General features: G+C 40.2%; 1 protein-coding gene across 1 annotated transcript in view; it reads right to left on the bottom strand.

Moving 5' to 3' along the window:
- The window catches only part of MYO3B (myosin IIIB), a gene marked incomplete at both ends in the record, with an annotated part of 388,194 nt that overhangs the window by 121,104 nt on the left and 242,738 nt on the right, over positions 1-24,352 (bottom strand). Inside the window, 3 exons of the mRNA XM_082841630.1 lie at positions 10,428-10,508; positions 11,842-12,004; positions 12,935-13,046. Of these exons, the coding sequence (XP_082697756.1) occupies positions 10,428-10,508; positions 11,842-12,004; positions 12,935-13,046 (356 nt within the window). The remainder of the gene's footprint in view (positions 1-10,427; positions 10,509-11,841; positions 12,005-12,934; positions 13,047-24,352) is intronic.

Here is a 24,352-nt window from a genome sequence, read left to right as displayed (position 1 = left end):
GGAGCCTGTGCAGCCCGCCGCTGCCGGGGTCCCGGGATCCGGGGACGGCTCCCCCGGGAGAGCGCACGGCGCGCCTCAGGCTGCAGCGTCACGCCGGCCTCTGCCGCTGCAGGCCCGCCCCGCACTCCGTGACCCTCCCTACCCCCCGGCCTGGGTGAGCCAGAGCCTCCGAATCAGCGGCTCCTTTAACCCCGTCCTGTCTGAGCAAAGAACAGACGCCCTCCGGCGACCTACACGCACAGGCGGGGCCAAATCCAAAGCTGAGCCCCTGGGAACTGTGAGAACAAAGAAGAGAAAGGGAAATCTCTCCCAGCAGCCTCAGAAGCAGCGGATTAAAGCTCCACAATCAACTTGATATACCCTGCATCTGTGGAATACCTGAATAGACAACGAATCATCCCAAATTAAGGAGCCCTGTGGATGAAAGGCTCTTGGTGCTGCAGCCAGGACTCAGTGCTGTGCCTCTGAGGTGGGAGAGCCAACTTCAGGACACTGGTCCACAAGAGGCCTCCCAGCTGCACATAATATCAAACAGCAAAAATCTCCGAGAGATCTCCATCTCAATGCCAGCACCCAGCTTCACTCAACGACCAGCAAGCTACAGTGCTGGACATCCTATGCCAAACAACTAGCAAGACAGGAACACAACCCCACCCATTAGCAGAGAGGCTGCCCAAAATCATAATAAGTCTACAGACACCCCAAAACACACCACCAGACGTGGACCTGCCCACCAGAAAGACAAGATCCAGCCTCATACACCAGAACACAGGCACTAGTACCCTCCACCAGGAAGCCTACACAACCCACTGAACCAACCTTAGCCACTGGGGACAGACACAAAAAACAACAGGAACTACGAACCTTCAGCCTGCAAAAAAAAAAAAGGAGACCCCAAACACAGTAAGATAAGCAAAATGAAAAGACAGAAAAACACACAGCAGATGAAGGAGCAAGATAAAAACCCACCAGACCTAACAAATGAAGAGGAAATAGGCAGTCTACCTGAAAAGGAAATCAGAACAATGATAGTAAGGATGATCCAAAATCTTGGAAATAGAATGGACAAAATGCAAGAAACAGTTAACAAGGACCTAGAAGAAATAAAGATGAAACAAGCAACGATGAACAACACAATAAATGAAATTAAAAGTACTCTAGCTGGGATCAATAGCAGAATAACTGAGGCAGAAGAACGGATAAGTGACCTGGAAGATAAAATAGTGGAAATAACTACTGCAGAGCAGAATAAAGAAAAAAGAATGAAAAGAACTGAGGACAGTCTCAGAGACCTCTGGGACAACATTAAACGCACCAACATTCGAATTATAGGGGTTCCAGAAGAAGAAGAGAAAAAGAAAGGGACTGAGAAAATATTTGAAGAGATTATAGTTGAAAACTTCCCTAATATGGGAAAGGAAATAGTTAATCAAGTCCAGGAAGCACAGAGAGTCCCATACAGGATAAATCCAAGGAGAAATACGCCAAGACACATATTAATCAAACTGTCAAAAATTAAATACAAAGAAAACATATTAAAAGCAGCAAGGGAAAAACAACAAATAACACACAAGGGAATCCCCATAAGGTTAACAGCTGATCTTTCAGCAGAAACTCTGCAAGCCAGAAGGGAGTGGCAGGACATATTGAAAGTGTTGAAGGAGAAAAACCTGCAACCAAGATTACTCTACCCAGCAAGGATCTCATTCAGATTTGATGGAGAAATTAAAACCTTTACAGACAAGCAAAAGCTGAGAGAGTTCAGCACCACCAAACCAGCTCTACAACAACTGCTAAAGGAACTTCTCTAGGCAAGAAACACAAAAGAAGGAAAGGACCTACAATAACGAACCCAAAACAATTAAGAAAATGGGAATAGGAACACACATATCGATAATTACCTTAAATGTAAATGGACTAAATGCTCCCACCAAAAGACACAGATTGGCTGAATGGATACAAAAACAAGACCCATATATTTGCTGTCTACAAGAGACCCACTTCAGACCTAGAGACACATACAGACTGAAAGTAAGGGGATGGAAAAAGGTATTTCATGCAAATGGAAACCAAAAGAAAGCTGGAGTAGCAAGTCTCATATCAGACAAAATAGACTTTAAAACAAAGACTATTAGAAGAGACAAAGAAGGACACTACATAATGATCAAGGGATCAATCCAAGAGGAAGATATAACAATTGTAAATATTTATGCACCCAACATAGGTGCACCTCAATACATAAGGCAAATACTGACAACCATAAAAGGGGAAATCGACACTAACACATTCATAGTAGGGGACTTTAACACCCCACTTTCACCAATGGACAGATCATCCAAAATGAAAATAAATAAGGAAACACAAGCTTTAAATGATACATTAAACGAGATGGAGTTAATTGATATTTATAGGACATTCCATCCAAAAACAACAGAATACACATTTTTCTCAAGTGCTCATGGAACATTCTCCAGGATAGATTATATCTTGGGTCACAAATCAAGCCTTGGTAAATTTAAGAAAATTGAAATTGTATCAAGTATCTTTTCTGACCACAACGCCATGAGACTAGATATCAATTACAGGAAAAGATCTGTAAAAAATACAAACACATGGAGGCTAAACAATATACTACTTAATAATGAAGTGATCACTGAAGAAATCAAAGAGGAAATCAAAAAATACCTAGAAACAAATGACAATGGAGACACAACGACCCAAAACCTGTGGGATGCAGCAAAAGCAGTTCTAAGGGGGAAGTTTATAGCAATACAAGCCCACATTAAGAAGCAGGAAACATCTCGAATAAACAACCTAACCTTGCACCTCAAGCAATTAGAGAAAGAAGAACAAAAAAACCCCAAAGCTAGCAGAAGGAAAGAAATCATAAAAATCAGATCAGAAATAAATGAAAAAGAAATGAAGGAAACAATAGCAAAGATCAATAAAACTAAAAGCTGGTTCTTTGAGAAGATAAACAAAATAGATAAACCACTAGCCAGACTCATCAAGAAAAAAAGGGAGAAGACTCAAATCAATAGAATTAGAAATGAAAAAGGAGAGGTAACAACTGACACTGCAGAAATAAAAGAGATCATGAGAGATTACTACAAGCAACTCTATGCCAATAAAATGGACAATCTGGAAGAAATGGACAAATTCTTAGAAATGCACAACCTGCCAAGACTGAATCAGGAAGAAATAGAAAATATGAACAGACCAATCACAAGCACTGAAATTGAAACTGTGATTAAAAATCTTCCAACAAAGAAAAGCCCAGGACCAGATGGCTTCACAGGCGAATTCTATCAAACATTTAGAGAAGAGCTAACACCTATCCTTCTCAAACTCTTCCAAAATATAGCAGAGGGAGGAACACTCCCAAACTCCTTCTACGAGGCCACCATCGCCTTGATACCAAAACCAGACAAGGATGTCACAAAGAAAGAAAACTACAGGCCAATATCACTGATGAACATAGATGCAAAAATCCTCAACAAAATACTAGCAAACAGAATCCAACAGCACATTAAAAGGATCATACACCATGATCAAGTGGGGTTTATTCCAGGAATGCAAGGATTCTTCAATATACGCAAATCTATCAATGTGATAAACCATATTAACAAACTGAAGGAGAAAAACCATATGATCATCTCAATAGATGCAGAGAAAGCTTTTGACAAAATTCAACACCCATTTATGATAAAAACCCTGCAGAAAGTAGGCATAGAGGGAACTTTCCTCAACATAATAAAGGCCATATATGACAAGCCCACAGCCAACATCATCCTCAATGGTGAAAAACTGAAAGCATTTCCACTAAGATCAGGAACAAGACAAGGTTGCCCACTCTCACCACTCTTATTCAACATAGTTTTGGAAGTTTTAGCCACAGCAATCAGAGAAGAAAAGGAAATAAAAGGAATCCAAATCGGAAAAGAAGAAGTAAAGCTGTCACTGTTTGCAGATGACATGATCCTATACATAGAGAACCCTAAAGATGCTACCAGAAAACTACTAGAGCTAATCAATGAATTTGGTAAAGTGGCAGGATACAAAATTAATGCACAGAAATCTCTGGCATTCCTATATACTAATGATGAAAAATCTGAAAGTGAAATCAAGAAAACACTCCCATTTACCATTGCAACAAAAAGAATAAAATATCTAGGAATAAACCTACCTAAGGAGACAAAAGATCTGTATGCAGAAAATTATAAGACACTGATGAAAGAAATTAAAGATGATACAAATAGATGGAGAGATATACCATGTTCTTGGATTGGAAGAATCAACATTGTGAAAATGACTCTACTACCGAAAGCAATCTATAGATTCAATGCAATCCCTATCAAACTACCACTGGCATTTTTCACAGAACTAGAACAAAAAATTTTGCAATTTGTATGGAAACACAAAAGACCCCGAATAGCCAAAGCAATCTTGAGAACGAAAGAAGGAACTGGAGGAATCAGGCTCCCAGACTTCAGACTATACTACAAAGCTACAGTTATCAAGACAGTATGGTACTGGCACAAAAACAGAAAGACAGATCAATGGAACAGGATAGAAAGCCCAGAGATAAACCCACACACATATGGTCACCTTATCTTTGACAAAGGAGGCAGAAATGTACAGTGGAGAAAGGACAGCCTATTCAATAAGTGGTGCTGGGAAAACTGGACAGCTACATGTAAAAGTATGAAATTAGATCACTCCCTAACACCATACACAAAAATAAGCTCAAAATGGATTAAAGACCTAAATGTAAGGCCAGAAACTATCAAACTCTTAGAGGAAAACATAGGCAGAACACTCTATGACATAAATCACAGCAAGGTCCTTTTTGACCCACCTCCTAGAGAAATGGAAATAAAAACAAGAGTAAACAAATGGGACCTAATGAAACTTAAAAGCTTTTGCGCAGCAAAGGAAACCATAAAGAAGACCAAAAGACAACCCTCAGAATGGGAGAAAATATTTGCAAATGAAGCAACTGACAAAGGATTGATCTCCAAAATTTATAAGCAGCTCATGCAGCTTAATAACAAAAAAACAAACAACCCAATCCAAAAATGGGCAGAAGACCTAAATAGACATTTCTCCAAAGAAGATATACAGAGTGCCAACAAACACATGAAAGAATGCTCAACATCACTAATCATGAGAGAAATGCAAATCAAAACTACAATGAGATATCATCTCACACCAGTCAGAATGGCCATCATCAAAAAATCTAGAAACAATAAATGCTGGAGAGGGTGTGGAGAAAAGGGAACCCTCTTACACTGTTGGTGGGAATGTAAATTGATACAGCCACTGTGGAGAACAGTATGGAGGTTCCTTAAAAAGCTACAAATAGAACTACCATATGACCCAGCAATCCCACTACTGGGCATATACCCTGAGAAAACCATAATTCAAAAAGAGTCATGTACCAAAATGTTCATTGCAGCTCTATTTACAATAGCCCAGAGATGGAAACAACCTAAGTGTCCATCATCGGATGAATGGATAAAGAAGATGTGGCACATATATACAATGGAATATTACTCAGCCATAAAAAGAGACGAAATTGAGCTATTTGTAATGAGGTGGATAGACCTAGAGTCTGTCATACAGAGTGAAGTAAGTCAGAAAGAGAGAGACAAATACCGTATGCTAACACATATATATGGAATTTAAAAAAAAAAAATGTCATGAAAAACCTAGGGGTGAAACAGGAATAAAGACACAGACTTACTAGAGAATGGACTTGAGGCTATGGGGAGGGGGAAGGGTAAACGGTGACAAAGCGATAAAGAGGCATGGACATATATACACTACCAAACGTAAGGTAGATAGCTAGTGGGAAGCAGCCGCATAGCACAGGGAGATCAGCTCGGTGCTTTGTGACCGCCTGGAGGGGTGGGATAGGGAGGGTGGGAGGGAGGGAGACGCAAGCGGGAAGAGATATGGGAATATATGTATATATGTAACTGATTCATTTTGTTGTGAAGCTGAAACTAACATACCATTGTAAAGCAATTATACTCCAATAAAGATGTTAAAAAAAAAAAAAAAGCAACTCTCATTGGCTGGAGTCACATGATGCGCTGCCCAGAGGTTCCAGCTGCAGCTGGTTTAAAACGCCTGCTCACAGGCTCAAGGAAGAGGCCCCCTCAGCCTCCGCACGGTTGAGGCTGCCGCTCCAAAAAGCACTCCCCCCAAAGGGCATCAGAGGGACAAACGGCCATAGATTTTAGTGCTGTTATCTCCTGGAGGACCGAGGAGGGGAGTAAGTAGGAAGCTGACCAGAGGACAGAGAGAAAGAGAAAATGACAATTTCCACAGCACTGAAGCAATCAGATGAAAAAGTGCTATCAACCAATGGGTTCTTCCTGCTCCAGGGGTGGCTGCGGGGGACAGGCGGGAAGGGACTGCTGGAAAAGCCAGCTCCTCCTGGAAACACTCTTTGCAGTTCCTTCCCAGCCTCTAGGGCTCCACTGTCACCTACTTGAGGCTTTTCCCCTGTGACATGGGGAGCCCAGCACTTTGCTCTCGCTTAAAAAAAGATTTTGAATTAGAGGGGCAATTTTTTTAAAATTGTGCTTTCAAAAACTTAAAAGACTGAGACACTGTAGATATTTTTTTAAATTCCCTGCAGGTTGTTTGTTTTGATAGTATTTACTGAGGAAGGTATGCAATTTTAGTTGACAAAATCTAGTTATATCCACTTTCTGAAACTTAAGAATCCATTTAAAAAATAATAGATTAGTTAGATGACTAATAAGGACCTACTGTATAGCACAGAGAACTCTACTCAATACTGTCGAATGACCTATATGGGAAAAGAATCTAAAAAAGAGTGGATATATGTATATGTATAACCGATTCACTATGCTGTACACTTGAAACTAACACAACATTGTAAATCAACTGTACTCCAATAAAAATTTTAAAAAATAAACACTAGAAACTCGGAAAAAAAAACAGATTAGTGATGGGATGACATACAACTATTAGTTTTTACTTAGAATACCCCATGTATCTGAACACTAATAGGTGCTCAATTATTTTTCTGATTAAAAAAGTACATTTTTTAAATTCTTTGGTGTTTAAAGGAGTGTGTTTTCCTATGGTAAGAGCCTATTATCAGCATTAATCAATAATAAAAACACAATAAAGCATGCCACTTCTCACCAAGGTGACATTCAAAGTGGTTTCCCTCCCCGCCAAAAAAAGAAACTGATAAAGGATACTTTTGCCCAGATCCCCAGCTAGCTCTCTCCCTGCGACCCCACATCTCACAAAGGCCCTTTATTGCCGGCATAATGTTCTGCGCACAGGAAACGTGTGCGCATGTGCCAGGCGTGTTTTTCCGTTTGTTTTCTCTTCCAGCATTGCTCCCTGGCTGGTGAACAGTTTCGGGCCCACAGAGATCTCGAGACCACCAGCTCATGTATTTGAAAGGCATCTGTTTATTTTGAAAATGCAAATGTGGCCTACCTCAAAGACTGACAGGCAAGAAAAGACCCACGGAGCAAAGGGAGAGGTTTCCAATCTGGAGCCCTGTCCCTCCCTGTATCACACCCAGATCACTAGCTGTCAGAACCACTTAACAAGCTCCAGGAATCTGAGTGAAGGGCCCACAATTCAGATGAGAAGGCTCATCTCTCCCAAGACTAGCTAGGCGGATCGTTCCTCACCTGCTTCAAAGTACTGATGAGGTCACTTCCAAAAGGACCCTGGGCCTTTGAGATGGCGGCTCCTAGGCCGAGGACTGCCTGGAGGAGGGCCCGTAACAGGGACACCGGCCTCCTAACAACAGCAGCCCGGTCCTGGGGACGGATTCCTGGAGAAAGCCCGGGAAGGTTAATACCTCGACTTTGATCTCTGTCAAGGCATACCAGCAAGAATTAATTTACATTTCAGATGAAAAAGGTTGACAGCATGAAAAGGCATCTTGTTTCTGGTATGTGAATGTGCCGTAATAGATCGGGAATTCTGAAAGGAAGTTCTGAGGAAGCTAAAAGGATAAGCCGCGCGGCTGCTTTTATTGGGAAGGAGATGAAAGGAAAACAAATTTCAATATGTGCTGCTCTGTAGCAACATGTAGGCCAAATGCTTCCTAAATTTCAAGGGCTGTTCTTTTAAAACTATATAACATAGCTCAGCAACACGATTAAAAAAAAAAAAAAGACTATCGGCCAGAACTTGAAATATAAACAAACACATAGCACAGAATCTAAATTTCAAATGAAATGATTTGTTGAAAAAAATAATAAATTACAGAATAACCTTAGAAAATATCCAGAAACGGTTGCGTTATGATAACATCCCTAAGCCACTTCTGCAGGCTTCAAAAGTAAGAGCACCCCTATGTTTGGGGCTTGTTCTACTTGAAATGTCTTAGTGGCACGAAGAAGAGCCTGGAATGAGAGCATTATGCTTTGGGAAGAGCACACCCCGAAACGGAGACTTTGGAATGAGTTGCTTTGCTTTTTAGATCAACACATTGCCTTTGACTCTAAAGACAAGGAAAACATTCTCAAGTAAAAGTAAACTGCCCATAAAATTGCAAATGTTGTTACCCTGTCTAAGTATCTTTACCACTAACACTGAACCAGCACCTCAGTTCCTGTCCATGGTGTTGGCTGAAGGGCAAAGTGACGCTGCCTGCTTTTGCTCTGGCTGCCACACTCTCCTGCCAAGAGGGCAAGGTGGCGTGAGTACCACCCTCAATGACTACATGCCCGCCTAAGCCCCTGCGGACTCAGAAGCTCCCGATGCCACTTGATAAGCAGGAACGATGGCTGCCAGGCTAAGAAGGGGGGGGGTGCTTGCAAGGCTAAAGGAAAAAGAGAAACAACAAGAGGAAGCTCCTTAAAGAAATGTGTTCTCTGTGGTCCCATGAAACAAAAGTACCCTCCCATGGTACCTATCCCATAGGTGCTGCAGTGAAGAGATGAAATCCTGACTGTCCTGATGTGATGAGGCTGCCCACTTGTCTGTTCTTATGCAGCGTTCACTTGGCAATAACAGAGTGCAAACAGGGAGCCCTCTAAAGATGATTTTCAGAGAGGGAAAATTTGATTACGATCGCACACACTTTATTTATGATCAGTGGCTCAACAATATATAAGCTCAAAGTTTATATCTGGAAATGTATGTTGGGCTTTGGGCCAAACGGCAAGATCAGTCCAGCATCCTCTCTTAATGGCGGGGGCAGGGGTGGGGAGTAGTGTGTGTGTGTGTGTGTGTGTGTGTGTGTGTGTGTGTGTGTGTTGGGCAGTGGGGAGGTAGAGAAAAAAATGCACTTTGAGTTGTCTTTCTTAAGCTGCAACTAGAATTGCATCCTTCTTCCTGATGCTTTGAAGTTGTAGAGCTTAGAATTCCTAGGGGATGGTGTTAAAAGTTACACATTTGGATTTAAATGACACCCCTTCCTCCCAGATATTTTTGTTTTGAATGAAGTCGTCAGGTCTTTACCGGGCCAGAGAGTTCTGAGGAGTGTCCCTGGAGCCAGGCTCTGGGCAGGGACCTCCTCAAAAAGGTTGCAGCTGTTTTATTTAAACGTTTGCTTCATGCGTGGCAGTATCTGAAACCCTCTCCCTCTCCCTGCTGCCGAGTCCACTGGACTGGCCACTTCTCTCTCGTTCTGTCTCCGATTTCTTGTGCTCTAGGAGCTCCTGGTGTGCTCTGTGGGTGTTTCTTCCAGAGCCTCAATTAGTCACATGCAGCTCCGAATGACAGAGGGAGCCGGGCCTCGCAGCCACCGTGGGTACTGCCATTTGCAGAAGAGCAGGTAGCCACAAGCTGAGCCACAGTGCCCTCACCCTGTAGGGCCCAAAGGACTGCCTTAGCCACATACAGGTCTGGGTGTGGGAAACTCAGTTAGCCAGGAAAGTCCCTGAGCTGTTCCTATCTCTGTGATACCAAGAGACTGGTCAAGCATATAATCAGAGAATTCCAAGGTTGGAAGACGTCTTTTAGACCCTTTCAGCCAATGCTCTTGTTCACAGACGAGGGACGGGTGACTCCAAGAGGGAAAGGGATTTGTTCAGTCGGCAGTATGCAAAGTGGAATCTATCTAAACTGCCTGTGAACGAATTCTCGCTCTGTCACTGACTAGCTGTATGATCATGGACAAGTTACTTCACTTCTCTGTGCCTCATTTTCCCTCTCTTGTATCCCATAAACTTTGGAATACAAGGGTACCTACTTGGAGCATCCTTAGCCAAGTATGGCATGCAGCCAATTCTCACAATTATCACATGGGGGGGTGTGTGCATCAGAACAAGCACTAGAACCCTCCCTCACGAGAACTCTTGACTCCTATTCCAGTGCTCCTGAATTATTAACATTTCAGCTTTTTGAAACTCATATGAACTTAATCACAGAATATTTCCAAGTGGACACTATGAAAATGATGTTTTAATTACCTGCTTGAATATGAACAGCAGACTCTCTCCTTCTGTTGCTTATTTTCTTAAATTTCCTCCGAGCATCATATCCTCTCCAGGCTAAAAATATAAAACCATGTGCTAGGAATGACATTAATTTAAGAATGTGCCAGAGAATTGATATAAGCTGTTTTCCCTCCAATCTATTACCCCTCTCCTCCTCCCTCCTACTTTCTCACTGAACAAAATAAGCAGAGCTACGTGAGTGATGGTGGGGAAGAGGGGCCTCTCTGTACTCTCAGCTTGGCCTCCGAGATGCTTCTTGATAAGGAGTTATTTTGGTTCAGGCAATGAGTTTCCAGAACCCTCTGGATTCCACTTATGAATCACTTGGGACCCCTATCTAGGTGAGGTGGGTCCCTGTCATTCCAATCCATGGAGGAAGCTCTGTCTTCAGGACTTGGGGGGTGGGAGAGGACTGGAATAGCCCAACCCACTCCGTATTTTTTATTGGGAGGAAGGAATAAACATGAAAGTTGAAGGAGAGAAAAATAAATAATAATGATTAGTAGCATCACAGTTACATTTGCTGAGGGAGGACTATGTGCAGAACTGTGCTCAGGGAGGGAATGCATGTGATAGGAAGGGAAAAGGCACGGGAAATGGATGCAGAAACGAAGAGAAAGGAAAAGGGAACCTGGGGGCAGGGGGCGGGGTGTTAAGTTCTTCAGACAGAGAACCAGGGCACTGAGCCGCTACCAGGAGCATGACCAGCTCTCCTTTTTGTTCTCGCCCTGAGCACCACAGCTCTCCAGTCGCTGAGTGAGGTCATGAAGTCCGGAGGGGACATTATGATGCTGGGTTATGAGAACACAAAGGAATTCATCTACTGTGTTCAAGACCTGGGGCTTTCACAACCACTCGAGATAGCACAGGAACTCAAATGCTGTTTGTAGCACAAATGACACACGTGTCTGTAAAGAGGCACTGACTGGGCTGGGCGTATGACAGAGCCTAGTGATTTGTTCCCTTGGTTTACAAGCTCTGTCTGGGGTAGAAAAGCCTCATGGACGTGGCAGTAGCAATTCTGATGTTGAAAACCTGGTAATGGACCTGAAGTGTATATGATGCGGTTAATCTGGGAGCTGAGGCACACGTCTGTGTGATTTGGGTATTACATCCATCCACTGCTACCGCCTCTATCTTGCCTCAGGTAGGGATGGCTTGTTTGCTTACCTGGAGGTTAGGCACCATGGTGGTCTTGCTCACGGCTATATCCCCAGGACCTAGCACAAGGTTTGGCCTGCAGTAGATACTCGATAAATATTTGCTGAAGCCAGGAAGAAAGGAAAGAAGAAGGAAGGAACGGAGGGAGATGAAGGAACCACTGAGAAGAGCAATAGGAGAGTAGCCTCAAGTACTTAATGAAATGCCAAGATTCAGGACCGTTTACCTGACTGGATGGCAACGGCCCCCTTCTCTCTCTTCTCTCTGACTCTTTTGTATCTCCTGGCTCCAAGCCACCCCTTGACATAGGCCTGCAGCACAGCCACTCTGCCTATGACTTCCCGCAGTAGCAAATTTAACTGCTCAACATGGTAATACTTGAGAAAAACCTGAAATGAGACATCAGTTTTAGCATTACGTGTGGGCTCCCAAACAGAAATTCACTCTGCTCCAACATATTCTTAATGTAAATATTAAAAGCATCATCTAAATAAAGTTTACAGTGACTTGATTTATGCTAACATTACTGACTTCTTGGAAGCAAATACAATTCCCCTTCTAAGGTTGAGCCTATGTGGGACTATTGATATAAACAGACGATGAAGTTAAGAGGGTTTTGGGAGATCCTAAATGTTCTCCAGGCCAGCCTCAGTTTTGCCATGAGTTCCATTTTCTCAACTTGATCTCTTTCTCCACAGCTCTGATGGAGGTGCTAACCAACAAAATTGACCCTTGGCCAACAGAAGTTCAGAGGGATTGGGGCCTGGATGACCCACAGTGATCTAATTATGTCTGCTGAGGGGCAGCAGTGTTGCCATCCACACTCAGGCGAAGGCTGGCTTTGTAGGGCAAATCAGAACGGACCATAAAAACCTGGGAGCCTGCAGGGACATGATGTTCCCCTGAATGAAAAGCTGGACATGATGAGACTACTAATCAGAGTGGGCAGGAAATATCACGAGTCTAAAAAAAATGCACAAAACTATAAAAGATACTCATTGTCATTCGTATAATTTGTGTATTTGCCTGCGGTGCTGGAATAAGCAGCACTGAAAAAGGGACATTTAAAAATGAGCTCAAAGATCTCATTCTAGAAATGCTAAATGGTTCTCACTACATGCAGAACAGGAGGCAAACTCTCCTCCTCTGGTCACTGAGGTCCTGGGACTCCTGACCCAAGACCGGCAAAAATCACTGTTAGCTTGGGGTCTTGTCTGCTAAGCTACACAATTTACAGAGCTATTCAAATCACTGATAAGAGACAAAGGTTCACAGCAGAGCAACTCGAGTGACAATCTAAACAACAAAGAAAGAACTACCTTTGTTTTTCCCAGCAGCCAGTGATCTAATCTGGACTTTTCCAAGATAGCGACACAGCTCTCTTTGCTAGCAAGAGGTGTTTGATGTGCTCTGAATGCCAAATAATAATACCTACAAAATAAAAGAGTGAAATAAAGCATTTTTAGTCACCATTTGATTCAGTATAGTAGAATTACTCTGGGCCCATTGACATATCTTGTTTTTTAATATCAAGTATTTCTTGAGCATCAATAATAGTGTACTAGGTAGTGGAATATATACAATTCATGCTTATTGGCTCTTACCTACTTTCATATTTTCTGCTATGTGTATTTTCCTTTTAATATTGCTTTGCAATTCATATTCAATACATACTTGGCATATTTTGCATGCAAAATCAAAGTATCTAATCCTTTAAAAAACTGAAATTTAGACAGCTCTCCTAGTAAAAGTCATCATTTTAAATGTTAGTATTACTATTATAAAAATAATTTGTCATCTCATTGTATAAAATTTGACTCTGCTTTGAAAATCCCATCTGAAGCAATATGTAGATAGCAAAAATGATCATAGCCTAATACGACTAATTTTGTCTGTTAAGCTACATGTCTCTCTCAAGGTAAAAAGTTGGCGTGTTTTCTTGAGACAATCACCAAAACCACATTTGTCTTCCTAAATTACTCATTTTAATGAACTTCCATACTTCCAGATGAAAGAGTTTCTGGGTAGATTCAAAGAACACCACCAAAAGTGTTTTTCTCTCCTTTTCTTTCTTCTCCATATATATATATATGTGTATGTGTGTGTGTGTGTGTGTGTGTGTGTGTGTGTGTGTGTGTATGTCCATATATATGTCTATGTCTATGTCTATGTCTATGCCTATATATGTATATAATGTTGAATACATCCTTTAGAAAACTTTACCTTAGTTTTTCTTTTAAAAACTTTTAAGGATCCTTCCTCTGCTCTTTGCTGCCATCTATAATTAAATTCTACTGCTTGGAAGTTTAAAAATAAACTTAATTTCCTTGTCAGAGGATTTTCCTGTCATTCCTCAGAAAGGGTGATCTGTTATTTTAGAATTGCTTTAAAATATAGAGTTGTTTTTACTTTTTAAGAAAATCACCAAAACATAAAATATGTCCTTTCCTCCTGCCAAATATTCCCACGTCTTTCTGTTTATGGAAAAATAAACACACCCGATTAACACTTGAGCCATTTAAATTTATCTTAGTGCTACAAGACTGTTTCACAAGTTAGGATTGAATGCTGAATTTGCTGAAAACATTTGCATTCAGAGATCCTGGGAATGATTCCAAGGCTCTGGGTCTCTGTTTCCACCTTTGAGGAGGAGGCGCAGTGCTCTCTCAGAAGTCCTGAATGGTGGCCAGGACCACGCTAGGTCATTTGGCCAAGCCCAGGAACCTGCTCGCAGCAGTTGTCTTCTGGAGCTAAGCCAGAGGAGGGACAGCCAGGAGTCAGGCTTAGGTCTGGGCAGTTCGTGGCATCAGCACAATTCTTCAGCCTAGTTTCTTCAGTCTAGTTTCTCCAGGACTGTAGTTTCAGTCATGGCTTCTTGGATTTGGATTTGACCAAAGCAAAAAGATTGTGTCCTAGAGTGCATGGGCTTGGTGGGAATAGATGGCAAATCTATAGGGGTGAATGTCTTGGGAAAGCTGAAGTATAGATAGCTTAAGATGTAAAAGTCAGTGGTAACACCAGGACTTCCTACTCTCTTTCCTTTAGGCCTGGCCATTTAGAACATGGGCTCCCTTGGCTCTAATCAGCCAGGCTTGCTCAGGATGACTGCTCAACACTACTGGTGATGAAGTATTTGGAGAGAATCTTCTTCACTTAAACGCTAGAATCATAAACTGGAAGGATCTGTATGATCCTAGGATATACTAGTTTTCTACTGCTACATAACAAATTTAATGGCCTAAAAAGTAGACATTTATCGTCTCATAGTTTGTGAGGGTCAGGAATTTAGGAGCAGCTTATCTGGCAGTTCTGGCTCAGGGTCTTTCATGAGATTACAGTCAAAATGTTGGCCAAGGGTGCAGTCATCTAAAGGCTTGACTAAGGCTGGAGGATCTATTTTCAAGATGGTGCAGCCACAAGGCTAAGGGTAGAAAGCCTTAGTTCCTTACTGGCTATTGTCAGGATGCCTCTCAGTTCCTTGGCACATGGGCCTCTCCAGAGGACTGTTTGAGTTATCTTCATAACATAGAACATGGCTTCCACCAGAACAAGGGATCCCAGAGAGAGAGCAAGAAGGAATTTGCAATGCCATTTATGACCGAGGCTTAGAAGTGATACATCATCACTTCTTCCATATTCTTCTATTCATTAGAAGCAAGTCACTAAGTCCAGACTGCATACAATGAGAGAGAATTTAAGTTCTACCTCTTAAAGGGAGGAGTATCAAGTGATATGTGGACATATCTTTAAACCACCACAAAGAATCTCTCTAGATCATCAAGTCTTACCAAAAAATGCACAATATAAAGATAAAATAAGTTAAAAGTAAAAGAAGAAGATATACCATGCTACCACCAGTCAAATTAAAACTGCACTGGCTATATTAATACCAAACAAAGTAGATTTCAGAGCAAAAATATATTACCAGGGATAAAGAAGTTTATTTCATAGTGATAAAGAGGTCAATTCATCAGAAGAACCTAAAAATTTGAAGCATTTTTGCACTTAAAAACAAAGCTTGAAAATATATGAACCTAGAAGTGTTAATACTGCAAAGAGAAATAAACAAATACACAATTACAGTCAGAGAATTCAATACACTCTTCCAATAATTGATAGAACAAGTAGGCCAAAAAAAAAAAAAATCATCAAGGATATAGAAGGTATGAACAACCAACTTAACCTAATGGACACTTATAGAAAATTCCAGCCAACAATACCAGAATACATATTCTTTTCAATTACATACGAAACATTTACCACAATAGGCCATATTCTGGGCCATAAAACATGACTTAATAAATTAAAAATATTCAAGTCATACAAGGTATGTTGTCTGACCAGAGTGGAATTGGATTAGAAATTAACAAGAAGGTATCTGGAAAATTGCCAAATATTTATGAACAGACTTCTAAATAAGCCATATAACAAAGAAGAAATCAAAAGAGAAATTGAATTTGATCCAATGAAAATGAAAACACAACCTGTCAAAATCTGTGGGAGATTGCTAACTAAAGTAGTACTTAGAAATGTATACCATGAAACAGCTATAATAGAAAAAAAGAATGGTCTCAAATACATGATCTCAACCTCCACCATAAATTGGGAAAAAAAGAGCAAATTAAACCCAAAGTAAGCAGAAGAGAGGAAATAATAAAGATCATAGTGAAGAATCATTGAAACAGAAAAGAGACAATGAATGAAATTAAAACCTGTTCTTTGAGAAGGTTAATAAAATTGATAAGCCTCTAGCCATACAGATCAGGAAAAGGAAAGGAAAGGGAAGGGAAGGGAAGGGAAGGGAAGGGAAGGGAAGGGAAGGGAAGGGAGGGGAAAGGAAGGGAAGAAAAGAAAACAAAGGTATGAGATTAGTGATATTCTATAGATTCTATGGATATTAGAAGTATAAGGGAATATTACAAACAACTTTATGCCATGTTAACAAGCTAGAAGAGAAAAAGCATATTATCTTAATAAATGAGGGAAAGGATTTGACAAAATCCAATATCCAACACTATTTTTTAAAAAACAAAAATTTTCAATAGGCTCATACTAAAAGGGGATTTCCTCAACCTGAAAAAATAAACTATGACGAACCTACAGCTAACACCATATTCAATGGTGGAAGACTGAATGCTATCCCCCTATGCTATCCCCCTAAGCTTAGGAACAAGTCATGTAGGCGTACTATCACCACATCTATTCAACACTGAAGAGGTTCTAGCCAGCGCAAACAAGAAATAAAAAGCATCTATATAAGAATGGAATAAATAGAATTGTCTTAATTTGAAGACAACACAATTTTCTGTGTAGAAAAGCCAATGAAATCTACAAAACAAAAAATACCCCTACCAGAACTAATAAGTGAATTTAGTAACATTATAGGTTAAAGATCAATATACAAAAATTATTGTATTTCTATATACTAGCAACAAACAATTGAAAATTGAAATTGAAAAAAATTATCATTTATAACATTTAAAAATGTAAAATACATAGGGATAAATCTGACAATAAATACACAAGACCTGTGCACTGAAAATTATAAAACATTGGTTAAGAAAAACGAAAGAAGACCTAAACAGATGGAGAGAGATACTACGTTTCTGGGTCAGAAGAATTAACATTGTTAATATTTGAGTAAAGCAGGTTACCCTCCATAATGCAGTGAGCCTCAACCAAGCAGCTGAAAGCCTTAAGAGAAAAGTCTACGGTCCCTGAAAAGAAAGGAATTTTACCACCACACTGCCTTTGGACACAAGACTACAACACCAACTCCTGCTGGAATTTCCAGTCTCACAGCCTTCCCTGCAAATTTCTGACTTGCCAGCCTCCACAGTCACATGAGCCAATTCCTTAAAATAAATCACTTTCTCTGAGAGCGAACAAGCGAGAGAGAGAGAGAGAGAGATCTACATCTACACCTATATCTGTACATATAAATACATACACACACACATCTTATTGGTCCATTTCTCTGGAGAACCCTAATACAGTTCCAGTTCCCCTTTGCTGTTACTTAAGCACAGAGTAAAGACAGAGCCAACCCTGGTGATAAACGTCTTACAATGTCACTAATGGTAGAGGCAAGTCTTGTGCAAAACCATGAGTTGGTAGAAGGTTATTTTTTGATAACTTCCTTTCCTCTCTCTCACTTCTCCCTTTGTCACTGAACTTCCCAAGTTTCCCACAGATGTTGGGTTTGTGTACTGTACACTGGGGGTCCAGGACATCCAAATCCAGCTGTTCCTCCTCATGTTTTCACAAACAGATCTTCCCTGTCCTATGTCAAAACTCTCTGTGCCTGGGCATTGTTGCAGGGCCATCTGTGCAAGGGATTAGCTGGCTCATCTAATAAACATTTGGATCCTGAAGGGAATTTAGAGTCATCAATAAAAATTCTTACTTTGTTTAGAGGAGAAAGCCTGAGAGAAAGCCAGAGAGCCAGAGCAACTGGCTCAAGGTCACAAACTTAGTAAGAAGAGCTGAGACTTCCCCAGGTCTTCTAATCCCAAATTCAGGCCTCTTTACACTCATCAAACCTACGTCTACTCTTAGCTCTTAGTGTATACACCTGATGTATTGTATATACTGGGTAGTATCTTTGACTCTCTAACAGGTACCTTTGATCCTCCAGAAATTTCCAGCTAACTGGAGTGTCTACAGTGATCTGGAATATTGGGCTTTTGACTTAGGAGAAGTGTTGATTTCCTACATCTGAACGTCAGCTGTCAGGCCCTCCTTGACACATGTGTGAGAGATCCAAACAATACTCTACTTGCAATAGTGTATCAGAAGGTGTTGGTGTTTCAATGGAAAACAACATACATTGTCTTTAGCGTACCCTCCAGGGTTATCAGATTCTAGCCCCATTCATCTTCTTTGAGCTATTTTGCAACTCTTTCTAAATTGTAGGTAACTGATAGATACATAAATTCTGTCCTTTCTGGTGATGATTTTAATTGACTTCCTCTCCACTGTGGAAAAATCAGTTTTGTCTCTATTCATAATTCATCTCAACATTCCTTTACTTCATGTAAGCCTCTGCTAGTTTGACTTTTCCTTTGAACCAATTATTACATCTGCTTGGTTCCCTCATATCATGTGAATAAAATAAATTCCTTAAACACATTCATCTTTACATCTATATGTAAGTCATGATTTTACCTTCTTCTGAAAATTATCTTTAAACAAGAGAAAGAAAGAAACTGAAAAATTCAGGCTATGGAGGTTTGACCCAAAGGAGCACAAACACATGGGCAGGTGGAAGCAGGAAGTCCTCACCTTAGGTAGACCCGGTGCTACCAAGCAGTCTAAAAGTCTAGTGTGCTCAGAAATACTGTCACTCTTCTACTTATAACCTTTGAAGTGGAAATATTGGTTAGTGTAATATGTTCATGTCAGAGTTTACCAAAAAGTCAAGCTGTTTTCCAAAGTGATCACGCCAATTTATAGCCTCACCAGTGGAGTATGAGAGTCCTGCTTCCCTCTATCCATGGCAACCCTAGGAATTGTCAGACACACCGATTATGGCCAAAATAGGTGTAAAATGGTATTTAATTGTGGTTTTAATTTGCATTTCCTTAATTAGATGTGGCTGAACTTCCCTTTTGTTTTCAGCAAAGTCTTCTGACAATGACGTCCTCCGACAATGGACAATATATAGTACAATGAAGTTAATTCCTCTATTTTTTCCTAATGATTACCCATACTCCTGGAAGGGAAAAGGAAAAGAAGAGAGAGAGAACTAAGAGGTATTTATTTTAGGTAAAAATTGTATTAGCATTGGAGATGGCTTACATTTTTGTAATGCCTGACATTTTAAATTTGTGCCTCTTATCTTAGTTATTCTCCTCCTGCATTTTTATGTTGTTTGGGAAGGATCTGCCTCCTTTAAAGATGTTTTTGAGATCCCAACCTATAATGAATGAGCTCTGCTTTGATTCATCCCTCCAGTTTGAATTTTGCACTCAAACACATGCAAAACATCTATACCTCTAAATGGAGATGTGCACGGACCTAAGTCAACAGTGAGACTTTTAAAAAAAAAGTTAATTATACATTTTTATTTTCCTTTTTTTTTAAAAAAAAAAAACAACCTTAAGCAAATAACTTCCTTTAGGATGGACCATTCGTTCTGTACAGTTTTAGGGCTCTGATATAACCATGCTGTTCCCATTCATCACTTTCTAAATTAAATTGACTTTTCATTCCCACTCTGCTCATTTGTTTATTAAATAAAACTTCATTTAGGACCTATTAATGTGCCAGATACTGATCGAAGTGCTGGAATGACATGAGTGAGCAAGGCAGACAATTTCCCCACCCTCATAAAGCTTACATTCTAGTGGGGGAGACAAACGCTAAACAAGTACATAAAGGACATCATGTTGAGTAGGGACAAGTGTTATGAAGAATAACAAATCAGGGTAGAGGGGGTTAATGAGTATATTTGGGGGTGTATTTTGGCAGGCAGCCTTTAGCAGCTGGGATGGTGAGGGAACTCAAGCCACATTATCTGAGAACTGGTGAAGACATTGAGGGCATTGAACTTAAGAGACAAAAATTCTTAACAGGGTCTTGTACGGGAGGGGAAAGTTTTCTTTGACTCTCTTAGGGTCCTTCCCTGTCTGGGTCTGAGAATTAGACTTTCACAGACAGATCTACAGAAGAAAAGCACAGCACACAAATTTATTCAATATAAGTTTTATGTGACACAGGAGCCTTCATAAGGAAATGAAGACCCAAAGAAATGATTAAACTTGAGTGTTTTTATACTAGGTGTGATGAAGGGTAGAGAGCTGTGGAAATGTGAGATAAACAAGGAGTTTGAGCTAAGTATAGTAAACTGGGGGAAACTGAACAAGGCCTGTTTGTTCAGGTTCCTCTCTGTGTCCCTTTGTCTTCAGAGATAAGGATGCTCCTTTCCTCTAGGTGTACGGAGGGCACCATTCACGAGACAGTTTTTTTTTTTTTACAGGTACTCAAATATGTCTCAAATTTTAATAAGATCCTCCATACATACATTTACTTACTACTGAAAATTGAAATAGCACATCAAAAATTTTTATTACAATTCAAATTTTTGAAAACCAGAAAATTTAGTTAATACACCTTGCTCTAATTATGCTCTAGACAAACTACCCAATGTTTTCTTTACATTCCTTCCACACAAGTTAATTTGTTTCAAACTCTTGATATTGGATTTCATCTTACTGACTTCAGGCTGCTAAAACAGGCAATACTTGAGACCTATTAGTGCTTCTTTGTCTCAAATCAAGAAGTGGAACTAAAGTATATTCAAGTTATTCAAATGCAAACTATCAATATATAGATTCCTTATAAGTTACCTGGATCAAGATAGAAAAGAGATGCAAGAAAAAAACACATCACAGAACTTATAGGTTATCAAAATATTGGTGCACAGTCTCTCCTAGAGTAGCTTTCCCAAGCTGCTTCATAATGATCCTAAAATTATTAGCAAGAAAAAAACAGTACACGAATAAAATTTATGGCTCAATCAACTCTGTGTCATAATTATTCTCCGTGATAGTATCCTCAGAAGGATCTCTATGATACACGCAATAATGACAGCTACATCTAAATCTTTCCATGTTTGACTAAGTCTCAACTTCCTTCTGCCAAGGTTCTCTTTGAGTCAGAGGAAATTGGTTGCCCTAGTGGTATTTAATAACTTGAATCATCCTTTCTATCCCTTCTTCCCAAGCAGTTAACAATGTCCTCACTCCTCTCCTCCTATAGAGTACGCCTTCACCAAGTCCCTGTTGAGGTGGATATTCTGGTAGAAGGGAAGGGAATTTGGTACTAGGGTTGAGAGTCAAGTTACGAAGGTTCTTTATTAACACTTCAGAGACAGGTTGAGAGGCAGCTGGAACTTCCTGGGAATTTTCTTCGATGGACATCTGAGGAGACTCCAGGGTTCAGGTTGGGTTAAAGTCTGATGAGTCCATTGGAAGTCTAGTCACAGCTTGAAGTTCCTTTGGGTTCCAGGGGAAGGTGATGCTTAAGACTCTCAAACTGCTACAAAGTAACAAGGAAGAACTATAGATCCGGGAAAGAGTGGGAAAAATCCAAACTCCGACTAACTGTGGTGAGAGAAAAATCTCACACAGGACAGTTTTATGGCCTGCTTCATGGAAGGTCAGAAAGTCCTTCCTACACACGTCATTTCTCAAATTCCTTCAGTTTGAAATATTCAATATGCCAAGGTGTCATATTTTGGGGTAGAATGTCCTGAACATAGTTAGTCTCTTAAACTGTCATGTGCAGACCACTTGCATCAGATCCACCTGGAGATTTCATAAAAGATGTGGATTCCTGGGTCACACTCCAGATACAGAATCAGAATCTCTGTGGTCAGGGCTCAAGAATCTATATTTTAACAAGCTCGTATGGTGATTTTGATGCACTGTAGAGTTTGAGAACCACTGACTGAGGGGAACATAATAGCTGACTGCCATCAAGTGGAGAAGGGAGCTGATTTGTTGTCTGAAGCCCAGAGGGTAGAACTGGGATGAATGTATAGGAGTTTCTGAAGGTTGGTTTTGGTCAAGGTTAGGAAGGACTTGGCTGTGATCAGACATCTGAAACATGGAATGAGCTGCCTCAGGAGCCAGAGAGTAAATTCTTAGACTCAGAGCTGTTCAGTAGGAATCAGACTGACAAGGTCAAGCATGTTGCCAAAGAAATTCTAGTTTTAGCTAGGTAGTTGAATTGGATGACCCTTTAAGATTCCTTCCAACAAAGATGCCATGCTGACATGTCCCTTGGCCTAAATAATTACTTCTGTGATTTTAAAACTGATGTTTATCATTAACCCAGTTATTATTAACCCAATACTGTTACTGTCACAAATCTTGGGTGATTGTTATTACATTTGGGTAAGTTGGAAGTCTCCTACAGCAGCATCACCTGGAAACTTGCACAGACACCTCCCTGCTGAATCAGAGACTCTGAGGGCAGGGCTCAGCAATCTGTGTTTGAACAGATTAGCCCCCCAGGATAGTCTCATGTGTGAGAAAGTTGAAAAACCACTGTCTTAGACAAACGGAATCCCGCAGAAGTGAAGTGACTTGTCTACAGTGATCCAGTCTATCTCAGGAAAGAAACTGGCTCCCATGTCTCTCTGTCATCCTTTTTCTTTGTTAGGTCCAAATGACTTTCTGGAGCACATCATTTTTCCTTGGAAAGGGCAACTGTTCAAAATCTACCCTCAAGAAATTCTCACACATGTTTAATATTTAGGATTGTTTATTGAGCCTTGCTGGCAAACAATTGGACACAATGTCAATATCCACCAGGAGAGGGATGGCTAAATAAATATCACAGGTTTCAATGAGGGAGTTAAAAGGAATCTGTTACAGCTATGGAACAGCATGGATTTATCTCTAATACATATTGTTAAATAGGAAAGCAAGTTGCCAAATGGTATAAAATGTGTGATTCAAGCTGAAAATTTAGGGTTTTTTTTTCCCTTTCGCAATCTCTCTCTCTCTCCCCCTCTCTCTCTCTCTCTCTCTCCCCCCGTGTGTGTGTGTGTGTGTCTGTATTCTGAAAGGATAAAACTACCCCAAAAATAATAGTGGATACTCTAGAGAGGGGCCATGATGGGGATGCTGGGAAATGGAATTAGGGATGCAGAAAGAAAGACTTTAGCCTAACATATAATATTTTAAAATTTTAGAGGACATGGTATTCATACATTATTTTTGCAATTTGAAAATTAATTTCAAACATTAAGTAAAAATCGTTATGGTTTAATTACGATGGGCCCAAATCCTGGTCAAAGAATCCCGTATACGAGTTTGATTAATATCTCCTGCATCGAAGTAGAAATATCTCCAATCATGTGAAGAGTAGCAATCCTTTCCCTATTTTAAAATATCCCTTGAGGGACCCTATATCTGTATCAGTGACCACCCAGATTGTCTACTCAGACACCTGAAATACAGGACAATTATCTGAACAATTAAATCCATATAAATAATTTTCTCTTATGTAGATAATGGAGGGAACTGAGCTATTTTGGCTTGGATAATTTGATAATTACCACCAATTGCCCATTTCCCTTCAGTGTGTATAAAAATCCAGATTTAGTTTATTAACTTCTTTCTCATATTTACCATAGGGCCTTTTATTTTAATTTTTTTTTCCCTTCATGTTTGGCCTTTAATAAAGACAGAACAGCTGGCCACCATCTGCTACCAAAAAAAAAAAAAAAAGTCATTATATCCGTTATATCCTTAAGAAGACTCTTCAAATTTGGACCTTCGGATAAAAAGTCACGTTGATCTATGCTATTAGATTGTGGAAGTCCTGAGACTGTAAATTCTAATTCCGTAGCGCTCACTACAGCACTTGGCACACACAATAGGTGCTTAATAAATGTTTCTGATGCTGTTGCTGCCTCCTCATATGCTCTAAATGGGAGACTTTCTAAAGAAGAAAAACAGAATTAGAGATTTGAGGCTGAGTTTATTCACAAATTAATTTGTAATAGAAAGTTAAGCTTTAAACTGATCATTCTATTTCACAACTAGTAAAATTATGAGTGTATTTTCTTCTGCCTGAATTCTACAGATTGATTTTGCAATGACTATTTGGATGTGTTCAACTGTGTCATTTATGTATTTTGAGGATGGGCTATGAAATCAGATTGACTCTCATTTCACATCCTGACTGTACCACAGACTACCTGTGTGACTTTAACCAGTTTC

This window comes from Leucopleurus acutus (assembly GCF_964270905.1).
Source record: "Leucopleurus acutus genome assembly, chromosome: 6".
Classification (NCBI taxonomy): Eukaryota; Metazoa; Chordata; class Mammalia; order Artiodactyla; family Delphinidae; genus Leucopleurus; species Leucopleurus acutus.
This window is presented reverse-complemented; position numbering and strand designations above follow the sequence as displayed.